At 52.8% G+C, this 11,690-nt stretch overlaps 1 protein-coding gene across 1 annotated transcript in view; it reads left to right on the top strand.

Moving 5' to 3' along the window:
* Positions 1–4,714: 4,714 nt before the first annotated feature.
* Positions 4,715–11,690, top strand: part of ACR (acrosin) — an 8,256-nt gene continuing 1,280 nt past the window's right edge. Inside the window, 6 exon segments of the mRNA XM_017896422.1 lie at positions 4,715–4,831; positions 5,853–6,056; positions 6,276–6,559; positions 10,795–10,940; positions 11,387–11,663; positions 11,666–11,685. Coding sequence (XP_017751911.1) covers positions 4,755–4,831; positions 5,853–6,056; positions 6,276–6,559; positions 10,795–10,940; positions 11,387–11,663; positions 11,666–11,685 — 1,008 coding nt within the window. The 5' untranslated portion in view covers positions 4,715–4,754.

Genomic DNA, 11,690 nt, shown 5'->3' on the forward strand with positions numbered 1-11,690 from the left:
AAAGACTTGCTCCCTCCAGTGTCCAATTGTTTTTAAATTCTGCTGCTCCTGTCTTGGAACCCCCTCACATCTCTCGCAACTGTCCTACCCCACGGCTGCAGACCAAATTTAGGCCTCACTCCTTCCCTGCTGATTCATTGGTTTTTCTGTTTCCATTTCTGCCCTCTGCTCACAAACACTAGCCTGTCTGTAAATGCAGCTGGTGGATGGACCCCATGAGCCAGTCCGGCCCAGCCAGTGCTGCTGTGATCCTGCCAGCATCCCCTGCTCCCTCTGCATGCACACATGCTGCTCACCAGTCTCCCCTGACCTCCTGCAGTCCCCGAGCCACCATGACGCTTCAGGGCTCTATGTCACACATGCCCTCCTCCTCCTGCCTGGATCACCCATCGTTCGCCTGCATCGAGCATACATAGCTTGGAGGCTGATCTCTGGATCCTGTCTTCCAGGACGTCTTCTCTGACCCGCCCTCCCTGGAGTCTGAGTTAGAGGTCAGGCTCTGCATCTGCACAGCCCTGGTGCTATCTCAAATTAGAGCAAGTTGGTGCTTTTCACCTTGGGTTGTCTGGCCAGTTGGATGTGAGGTTTACTTTTTGTTCCCACCCCAAGCCAGGCACCAGAGACAGGACATTGTCCTGCAGGAGCGCACAGGCAGTCATGTAAGCAGTCGATAATGAGGTAAAAAAGACATGTCCTGGGTGGCACCTGGTGGGGGTGGCCAGCCAACAGGAGGGACAGAGACCCCTGCTGAGTGGAAGGAGGTGGTGAGCTACGTCTTGAAGGGTAAACAGTAAGGCAAGTGGGCAAAGGCAATCAAGAGGGAGCGGTGAGAAAGTAGAGGGCACAGGACCCAGCTCTGAGAGAGGGCCGGGGCTGCAGAGATGTGACCTCCCTGGAGGGGAGGGTTGCTTACAGGAGGGGCAGTGGTTTCAGAGCCTGTATACACTGGGTTGAGGTGGCACGTGAATATGATAGAATGACAGTCGCATACCTTGGCTCTGAGGTTAACCCTAGCCAGGGGTGGGGCCAGTGGCACCGTGGAGAAGTGCCACTAGCCCCAGACTCCGAGTTCCTGTGGAGACCCAGGGTTCCAGCTGCAGCCCGGGGAGACCCACCCTCCTGATGCCGCACACTCAGGCCTAGAGCGAGTCAGGGGCCCCCTGCTCCCACACTCAGACCCTTGCATGGCCCCCCTCCTTGACTTCCTGTGCAGCCCTTTCCTTATGATGGCCTCAGTTTCTAATCCGAAAATGAGATGAAGATTAGGAAATGTTGAAAATTTGAAATTGTGTGGCCTCTGCTCTTCCTGTGGGCTGGCAGCCCCCAGCCACTCCCAAGACCTGTGGACAACTTTGGGGCCAGGCCAGGACATGGAGGCTGCTTTTGTTGTGTTTTGAGACAAGGTCTCACCCTGTCACCCAGGCTTGAATACAGTGGCAAGATCATGGCTCACTGTAGCCTCAACCTCCTGGAATCGAGCGATCCTCTTGCCTCAGCCTCCCAAGTAGCTGGGATCACAGCCGTGGGCCATCACACCTGGCTATTTTTTTTTTTTTTTTTGGTAGAGATGGGGGCCTCACTTTGCTGCCTAGGCTGGTCTAGAACTCCTGGCTTCAATCGATCCACCCTCCTCAGCCTTCCAAAGTGCTGAGATTACAGGCGTGAGCCACCTTGCCCAGCCTGAGGATGGTTTTCAAGCTGTCATCATCCATAGCCTCAAAGGGCCTTCGTCCTTCTCCATGGCACCATGCAGACCCTCACTTGCTCGCTTAAACCACCCCTGAGGCACCTGCTTCCCCTGGGTGAAGACCCGAAACCCACCCCTTTTTGGCCCTCAAGGTTTCACTGCCTCAACCATTCTGACTCCCTCTGGGATCTTCTTGTGTTCCTGGCTGGCTGGACATTGAGGATGGATGGATAAGGTTTCTGCTCCTCACAGAGGGCGGTGGGGACAGGAACGGAAGAATAGGCGATTAGGGGCTGGAAGAGATTGGAGATCAGGGTGAGAAAAACTGGGGTGGGAGTTGGATGGCCCGGGTAAATAAGGAATGGGGACAGAAGTGGGTATGGCTGGCGAAGGCAACGGGTGGTTGGGGTGAGCAGGAGCAGCAAGAATGGCTGGGATGAGCTGGAGGGGTCCCTGGAGGTTGGGGTGGAAGCAGAGAACAGGGAGGAGTTTGAGGGGAAGCCCCCATCCTGCCCCCTGGGCTGGGCACTCTGCCTCAGCCTGAACCATGCCCTCGGATGGGACCCCACCTTCTGGCCCCAGACCTGTCACCCATCTCTCCTTCGCTCTTGGAACAGCATGAAGAAGGTCAAACAAAGTCACTCTGAGTTGAGATGTCTGTTGCTTCCATTAGATTAAATGAGAAAATTAAATGGGCTGGGCCAGGTACTTTTCCTGCAACCATCACTATAGCCAGGGGCAGGCACGATGACTGGCAGCCCCTTCTACAATCAGAAGTGGGTAAGATTTGCAGAGTCAAACCATAATGGTCTTAGACCATTATGACATTGGGTCTTCAGACTTTGTTATTGATACCTCCTAAACATTTGTAAAGAAATAGGTGCTATCCATTAAAAAACTTGAATAATATTTTCTTTAACAGTCAAAACTTTAATCTTTTTTTTCTTTTTTTGAGATGGTGTTTCACCCCCATTGCCCAAGCTGGAGTGCAATGGTGCTATCTTGGCTCACTGCAACTTCTGTCTCCCAGGTTCAAATGATTCTCCTGCCTCAGCTTCCTGAGTAGCTGGGACACAGGCGCCACCGCACCTGGCTAATTTTTGTATTTTTTATAGAGACGGGGTTTTGCCATGTTGCCCAGGCTGGTCTGGGACACCTGAGCTCAAGTGATCTTCCTGCCTCAGCCTCTGAAAGCGCTGGGATTACAGGCATGAATGTTGTTTGCACTTGGGCCCACTTCTTGAATTCTTCTTGCCATTTCTTGAACTATATTTCCAAAGTCTTTTTCTGGTTATTTATCAGACACAATTTGATGCTCAGTTAAAATAAGTGAGGCCTCCTAACACTCAGTAGTGGAGCTGAAACCTATTAACATACAAGTCATGAAATAGGACCTCCTGCCCTTCAGCTGGAGGAAGTAAGGCTACCTGACATAAAGGTAAAAAAAATCTCCTGACACTCAGATGGAGGAAATAAAGTGTCTTGACCAGATAGGGCATATAGGAGATAGGAGGTTTCATGACTCTCAGGTAAGGGAGATGAGACCTCCAGACAACCGCGAAGAGGTGAGAATACCTCCAGACCTCAAGGGGTTGAGATGAGAACTTTGGACACCCAGAATAGAGGAGATCTCATGATACTCTGGCAAAGGAGATGAAAGCTCCATGCCACTTAGACAGGGATATGAGACTATATTCAAGTAGAGGGTAGGACATGCCCTGGCACCCAGATGGGGGCAAGGAGATCTCCCAACACTCCAGTATGCCAGTAAAGACTTCAGAATATTCATATAGGTAAAATACAACCTCTGGACATTCAGCTAGAAGATGTAAGACCTCTTGATTTTCAGGTAGAGAAAATGCGACAAGGTGACACTTGGGTGGTGTAGATAAGAATTCTTAACCTGTAGGTGGAGGCAATGCGGACCTCTGGCATTGAAGTGGAAAAACAGAGTTGTTGTTGCTTTCAAGGAAGGAGGTGATCACTCACTGATACTAGGTAATATATATGAGACTTGCTGAACATTCATTTGAGGATGTCATAAGTATGACATTCAGTTAGAGAAAATAGAAAAATCAAGATCATCTGATAATCTGAAAACTCAACACTCAGGAAGAGGAGACGAGATGTCCTGACACTCAGGTTGGAGACATGGGACCTTCTGACACCCACTTAGGTGGTGTGCAACCTATTGACCCTCAGGCTGGTTGAGATCTTACATTCAGGTGGAAGAGGTAAAACTGCCTTCAGGCAGGTAGGAGTGTGACCTCCTGACACTTGCAGGAGATGGAAAATGTTTTAACATTCAGGCATTTGCAATAAGCTTTTGTCACACTCTGGTAGGTGAGATGCTAGTTCCTGATAGTCAGACGGGAAAAATGATGCTTCATGATATTCAGGTAGCTGTGACGAAAACTCTTGACATTCAAGTATAGGAGAAAACACCTTGCTCCACCTCAGTCACAGAAAGGCAATCTGGAGACACTCAGGATAATAGGAGACCTTATGATATTCTGCAATGGACAAGAAGGTGGGCTTTGCAGTTGTAAATTAGGGAAATTCAAAATGGCTCTTGGAAAAGTGTGTTGATAGCATGCACTTGGAAGAGGAAAATAAATTTTCCCCAACAGCAATTAAGGATCAATTAATCTGCTGACCCCGACTCCTCCGATCCACAAACATGTTGCACTGTCTCATCACTGAAGGGCTGAGCCGCTCCTCAGTCTGTGAGTCTGCAGTGGTTACAGCATACCTGAGAGGCAGACCCCGACCCTGCACAAAGCCAGAGCCTTGGGTGATGTGGGGACCTCGCAAGAGTAACTGGGAATGGAGACCCTGGCCTTGGGACAGAGGGAGTGAGGCTGCACAGGAGTCCGCCATCATCCTGGTGTGGGGGGAGCCTATGCAGGAAGGCAGGAAGTCTCTTCGGCACAAACCAGTTAAGGCGAAGGGCTCTTACCTGGCTCGACTGCTGGGGGTGGGGTGGGAGGTCACCCCTGCTGATTGGCCAGGCAGCCACGGAGCTTTGTGAGGTCACTAGGCTCTCAGGTCAGGCAGCACCGGGAGTATGGTTGAGATGCTACCAACTGCCATTCTGCTGGTCTTGGCAGTGTCCGTGGTTGCTAAAGATAACGCCACGTGTGAGTAAGTGTCAGGGCATCTTGGTGGGGGAAGGATCTTCTGAGGAGCAGGTCCCACCCTGACTCCCTCTGTCCAGGGCTAGGGAAAAGGAGGCTGGGCTTGGGCCTTAGCAGTCCCCGGGTCTCACAGCTCCTGTGACCCACATGCCTAACCTGGACCCCCCTGCTCCCACAATCAGCAGCCTGGAGCCCCAGACCCTCAGCTTTCATGGTTTCCTCCAGAGATGGACCCCTCAGCACCTCGGGCTCCTTGTGCCTCTCCCACTCCCCCAGCGACTGACCCCACTGTCTTGAAGACACAAACTCCTGATTTTGGGAGCCCTTATCCCCCCCCAGACGGCTGAGACATCCCAACCCGTGGTTGCGCCCAACAGCCCCAGGATATCATCGCTTCACACTACTTGCGCCCCAACTCCCAGTAGACTCTCTCACTCCAAGGTACCCAAAACACCAACACCTCCCAAGCTATATGTGGCCTCCCACCTGTGACACAGTTCCCAGAGCCTCCACCTCTAGACCTCCACTGCTCTCACTGTGCCCCCTACACCTGTGGGCCACAGTATCTGCCCCTGGCTACTATCCCTCTTCCCATCACTGTCAACCCAGTCCTGCAGCCCCAGGACCTCCTTCATCACCTGACTCTTCCCTGAGTCTCCGACCCAGGATTGGTTCTAAAGACCTCAGGCCATTACACCCCTCTATCCCCAGGTCCCGCATCCCCACCTCTACCCTCCTGTTCTGCCCAGGGACGGGTCATCCCTCAGGGCCTGTACAGCCTGTCCTGGCTTCCTGTGGCCTCCTCTTTCTCCACCTGTGACTGCACCCACAAGACGGGAGAAGTCGTGGCCCCAGAATCATTTCCTAGAGCCTGCGGGTCCTACATAGCCCAGGCTGCCCCTGCTTTCCCAGAAGCCGGAAGCTCTTCCCGCTTTCCCAACCCCATGTTCCTGCTTCCCCTCAGTTGTGGAGTTACAAGGACAGGCTGTGCTCATGCTAGGTTTGACTGTGTCCTGGTCTCTCCCCAGTGGCCCCTGTGGGTTACGGTTCAGGCAGAACCCACAAGGTGGTGTCCGCATCGTTGGCGGGAAGGCTGCACAGCATGGGGCCTGGCCCTGGATGGTCAGCCTCCAGATCTTCACGTACAGCAGTCACAGGTACCACGCATGTGGAGGCAGCTTGCTGAATTCGCGATGGGTTCTCACTGCTGCTCACTGCTTCGTTGGCAAAAAGTAGGTGTAGGGATGCACAGAGGGAGGTCTTCAGAACGGCTCTTCTCAGAGAGGGGTGTTCCCCAGGGACGCTGTGCAGAGTCTCCCTGGGGCTCTGGGCCAGGTGGCTGCCAGACTCTGGGGGCTGGTCCAGAACTTTGCTAGGGGAAGGCCCTGAGGGTCACTGTCACCAGGATTTTGTCTAGTCAGTTGTGACCTGGCTTACCTTTGTGCCCACAGTAAAGTGTATGACTGGAGACTGGTTTTCGGAGCAAAGGAAATTACATACGGGAACAATAAACCAGTAAAGGCGCCTCTGCAAGAGAGATACGTGGAGAAAATTATCATTCATGAAAAATACAACTCTGCAACAGAGGGAAACGACATTGCCCTCGTGAAGATCACCCCTCCCATTTCGTGTGGGCGTTTCGTTGGGCCGGGCTGCCTGCCCCACTTCAAGGCAGGCCTCCCCAGAGGCCCCCAGATCTGTTCGGTGGCTGGCTGGGGATATATAGAAGAGAAAGGTGAGTATGGGAGCACCTCCAAGGGGGGACGCTGCTGGCCATTCTCCTGGTGGTCTTTGAGGTGCAGTGGTCCCTTGTTGACACCCAGCCAAGCAACTTTCATCCTCCTCACGGCGCTATATGTAGAGACATCACTGTGGCCTTCCATAGTCCCCTGTGCCAGGTCACATGATGGGTGACTTGTCTTGCTTTCTATGGGAGGACTGATGGCAGGTGCAGGCAGAACTGCAGCATTGCTTAGAATGGGGTTGAGCCTGTGTCTGTATTTGGCACCCGGGGCCCAAGCTGCTGGACCCTGGAAACAAGGAGCAACCCTGAAACAGCCTTTGGAGAAGAGCTCCAGATAAGGTTATGTGGCTGTATAAGAGTGCCTTCCACTCTCTGGGCCTCGGTTTCCTCATCTGTAAATGGAAGGGCTGGATCAGATGTCTCCAAGCTGACCATTTCCTGACACCTGTGATTCCAGGGCCCAGCCTTCCTGCTTCCAGGCTGTCTTTGTCACCATCAGCAGCTGCCTCTGGGGCCGTCATAGCACCAAATCTACCCTCTCCATCCGCGTTACTTGACGTTTGCTCTGTAGACTGGGAAGGGGACAGGTGGTCGGTGTGGCTTTCTGTGGGTCATAGGCATTCCTCTATTTCAGGCTTCCTGGAGTGTCCACCAGGTACCTCTCCATTCAAGATGGGTGTAGCTGCCGCTCTAGACCTCTGTCTGTAACCAAGCTGTCTCTCTTTCCCCTGATTCCCAGATCTCTTGTCCATCCAACACTACCTAACACACTTGACACCAGATGAGTTCTAGGAGAGTAGGGGGAATTTCTTCCATACCAGACCAGGCTCACGGAGGGCCCCAGGTGTGACCTAGAACAAATTGTCATTACTGACTCCGTGGTCAGAGAAGTCCCAGACACCTCTCCCCACATTCTCAGGCACACTAGAGATACTGTTTATCCCAGAAGCAACAGGTTACCCCATTAAATCGCAGCTATGGGTGGCAAGGTTTTGCCAGCAGGACAAGACCCAGTAGGACTTGATCTCTGCATGTGACCTCTGCTTCCAGTTTTCCATAAGTGGTGAGTCTTTATCCAGTCACAGTAGAGATGTGAAGATGTGACTGAAATTAACTTAGCTCTCCATCTCTTTTTTTCCTTGATAATGGATAATGAGTCTTCTTATTTCAAGGCAATTCAGTCATTTGAGTTTAAAACGCAGCCTTTTTTGGGTAACAACAAAAAATCAATAATTTGAGGATTCTTCCTTTAACTCTTATTTCCTTCTCTGAGGAGGTGGTCTAAGTTTCTGACAGGTTTGTCACCTCTCCTGTCCCTCAGGGAGGGGAGTCTCATCCCAGCTGTCCTTGTTCTCACTGGCCTTGCTTGACGCATGGCCATCCCCTCTGGCCTGGAGGGACAGCCTCTATTCCAGCTGCCGATACCCATGGCTCTGCCCTGGCCTCTGTGCAGCCCCCTCGCCTGCCATGCTCTGTTCCCTGTTTGACGATGTCCACAGCTCTTGGGGGTCCCTGTGGTCCTGGGAGGCTGAACTTAGGGTCCCCACTGCCAGTCGTTGCTGTCCTATTCTATTACTCAGAAGGATTGTAGTCTCCTAGCTACATCTTGGATGCCATATAAAACCTTTTTTGTTCTGGAATTCCCATAAACCTAATAGGATAGCTCTGTTTCTGTTTGTTGTTGTTTTTTTTTCATTTTTGCAAACACGTTCTCTACCCATAAGCCCAAGTCTTAAAGAAACCCCCAGGCTCCAGCTCCTGCGATTCCTTCAGACCTTTCCAGTCTTACCACCTCCACCCCCAGGCTCCAGCTCCTGTGATTCCTTCAGACCTTCCGAGTCTTACCACCTCCTTCATCTCATCTGCTTTGGGGCTGGAAGAGCTATCCTCAGGTATCGCTTCTTTCCCATTGGGTTTTGAGTCCCAGCAGGCTTTTAAGCATTTGTTATTTAAAGCCCAGGTGTCCGCGGGGTGCAGTGGCTCATTCCTATAATTTACCCATCACTTTGGGAAGCTAAGGCGGGTGGATCACCTGAGGTCAGGAGTTCAAGACCAACCTGGCCAACATGGTGAAACCCCATCTCTACTGAAAACACAAAACATTAGCAGGGTGTGGTGGTGGACACCTGTCGTCCCAGCTACTCGGGAGGCTGAGGCAGGAGAATCACTTGAACCCAGGAGGTGAAGGTTGCGGTGAGCCAAGATCGTGCCACTGCACTCCAACCTGGGTAACAAGAGTGAAACTTCATCTAAAAACAAACAAACAAACAAACAAAAAACCTGCCAGGGTGTTGGGATTGAGAAAACCCTTTTCTGTTTCAGGACACCTGGCTCTTCACAATGAAACCCATGGCTTTCAAGACTATGGGCTCTGCCATAGATTTAAAAAGTCATCTTGGCCAGGCGCGGTGGATCACGCCTGTAATCCCAGCACTTTAGGAGGCCGAGGCGGGCGGGTCACAAGGTCAGGAGATCAAGACCATCCTGGCTAACACGGTGAAACCCCGTCTCTACTAAAAATACCGAAAATTAGCCGGACGTGGTGGCGGGCGCCTGTAGTCCCAGCTACTTGGGAGGCTGAGGCAGGAGAATGGCGTGAACACAGGAGGTGGAGTTTGCAGTGACCCGAGATCGCCTCATTGCTCTCCAGCCTGGGCAACAGAGTGAGACTCCATCTCAAAAAAAAAAAAAAAAAAAAAAAAAGAAGTCTTGTTAATGACTAATAAGCCCCAGGATTGTCGTCATTGTTGTTTCAATGTCACCCTTACCCCAAGGGCGGTGCATATACAAAACTCTCACTGCTGCTTGGATGGTAAGAAAAGGTAGCAGCTAAGGGGATTAAAAAACATAAAGCCCAGGGAACACTCATTCAGCAGCTGCTTACCAGACACCTGCCTGTGCCTAACCCTGTGCACATCACTCTTGTGTTCCCTGTCTCCTGTGTTGGCCTGTGCAGCTATGTTCTGGGTCTGTCCCTACCTCAGTCTGCTCCCATCTGCTCTGCAGGTGACGTCCAGACCCACCCCCTGGGTTGTAGGTGCTGCTGTGGTGGGGGCCAGAGTGGCTGCTGCTGTTGGGGACCCTTCTGTTTGTGAGACCCCTTGAAAAGGAGCAACTCTGACTGCGTGCACCGTAGCATTGGGTTTTTCTAACCCAAAGGTCATGGTAGACAGTCCAGGGCTTGCTTTTTTTTTTTTTTTGAGACGGAGTCTCACTCTGTCACCCAGGCTAGAGTGCAGTGGTGCCATCTCGGCTCACTGCAAGCTCCACCTCCCGGGTTCACGCCATTCTCCTGCCTCAGCCTCCCGAGTAGCTGGGACTACAGGCACCCGCCACCACACCCAGCTAATTTTTTGTATTTTTTTTAAGTAGAAACGGGGTTTCACCGTGTTAGCCAGGATGGTCTTGATCTCCTGACCTTGTGATCCGCCCGCCTCGGCCTCCCAAAGTGCTGGGATTACAGGCGTGAGCCACTGCGCCTGGCCGAGTCCAGGGTTTTCAAGGAAGTTCCGTGTCAGGGTTGTTTCAACCGCCTCTGCCCCTGCCAGGTCTGCCAGTGTGTGGAGGCGCTGCCCCGAGCTTCCCCTGCAGTCTTCTCGGAACAGATCTGTAGCGTATGGGGAGGGGCTTATCGATCCAACTCCAGCAGATCCTGTCCACAACTGAGCCGAGGAGTCCTGATGAGGGACAAGAAGCAGGGAGGGTGGCCTACAGCCAGACTGTGGGAGTGGACAGTGTGTCTCAGACTGGAGTCTGGAGAGGAGCAGTCCTAAGGCCAGGCTGTAGCCCTACCACATCTCTGCTGTGAACTGGGTGGGCGGTGCTCCAGCCTTCTGGTCCAAAATGGGAATAACAGGACCATGTGACTCAGTGAGTGCTTAGTGTACACTGGGTGTTATTGGTAATACTGCAGCTAACCTCCATAATCCACCGTTAATATGCACACCCACCCTCCACTGCCCATTCTCCATCTACCTGTCCATGGGCCTCCACCCTTCCTTCCTCTCTTCCTCGCTCCTCTGGACTTGATTTGGGTAACATTTCCCCACCTCCTCCCATCACCTCTCGTCTGCTCTTTCTGGTGTATAAGGAGAGGTCGGGGCATTGACTGGATGGGTCTGAGGTTTAACTGGAGCGTCACAGAGGATGGGGTTCGGTGGGGCAAGGAGGCAGGGCTTTTGTCTGCATCTCCCATGATCACTGACCGCTGAGTGGTCTGACTGTAGCCCCCAGGCCATCATCTATGCTGATGGAGGCGCGTGTGGATCTCATCGACCTGGACTTGTGTAACTCGACCCAGTGGTACAATGGGCGCATTCAGCAAACCAATGTGTGCGCGGGGTATCCTTTAGGCAAGATCGACACCTGCCAGGTAACCTTCCTTCTGGCTTCTGGGCCCCTGGGTCCCTCTGGGACTCTCCCGGCCCCTGAGAACATCCTCATTTTGGATCCCCAAACTCCATTATCTCCACCCCTCTGCCTAGGGCCCTTCTCTAGTGACTGCTTCCCCGGTCCCTTTTCTAGCACCTACAGTCACAGTGGGGATGAGTGGTGGCAGCCACTGGCAGCCCCTGCCATGTGCCCCTATGGACACGTGAGCTTGCTCATCTCACTGCAAGGAAAGCCCTGACAATCCACACCCTCCTCACATCCCAAATGAAGCCCTTGACACCCCCTCAAATGTTACCACACCCACTTGTGTTTATGGCAGCAGAAAACCATGTGACTGTGGAAATTGTCCTCCCAGAGCCTTCTGACCCCTCTTGGCAGGGAAAGAATGGTTCAGGCAGATCCTGACCTCTGTGTCCTTCTGGGCAGGGGGACAGCGGCGGGCCTCTCATGTGCAAAGACAGCAAGGAAGGCGCCTACGTGGTCGTGGGAATCACAAGCTGGGGGGTAGGCTGTGCCCGTGCCAAGCGCCCCGGAATCTACACGGCCACCTGGCCCTATCTGAACTGGATTGCCTCCAAGATCGGTTCTAATGCTCTGCACATGATTCAACCGGCCACCCCTCCACCCCGCACCACTAGACCACCCCCGATTCGACTCCCCTCCTCCCACCCTATCTCTGCTCACCTTCCTTGGTATTTCCAACCGCCCCTCGACCACTTCCATCCCGACC

Source organism: Rhinopithecus bieti, unplaced genomic scaffold, assembly GCF_001698545.2.
Source record: "Rhinopithecus bieti isolate Rb0 unplaced genomic scaffold, ASM169854v2 scaffold_28822, whole genome shotgun sequence".
In the NCBI taxonomy this organism is placed as follows: Eukaryota; Metazoa; Chordata; class Mammalia; order Primates; family Cercopithecidae; genus Rhinopithecus; species Rhinopithecus bieti.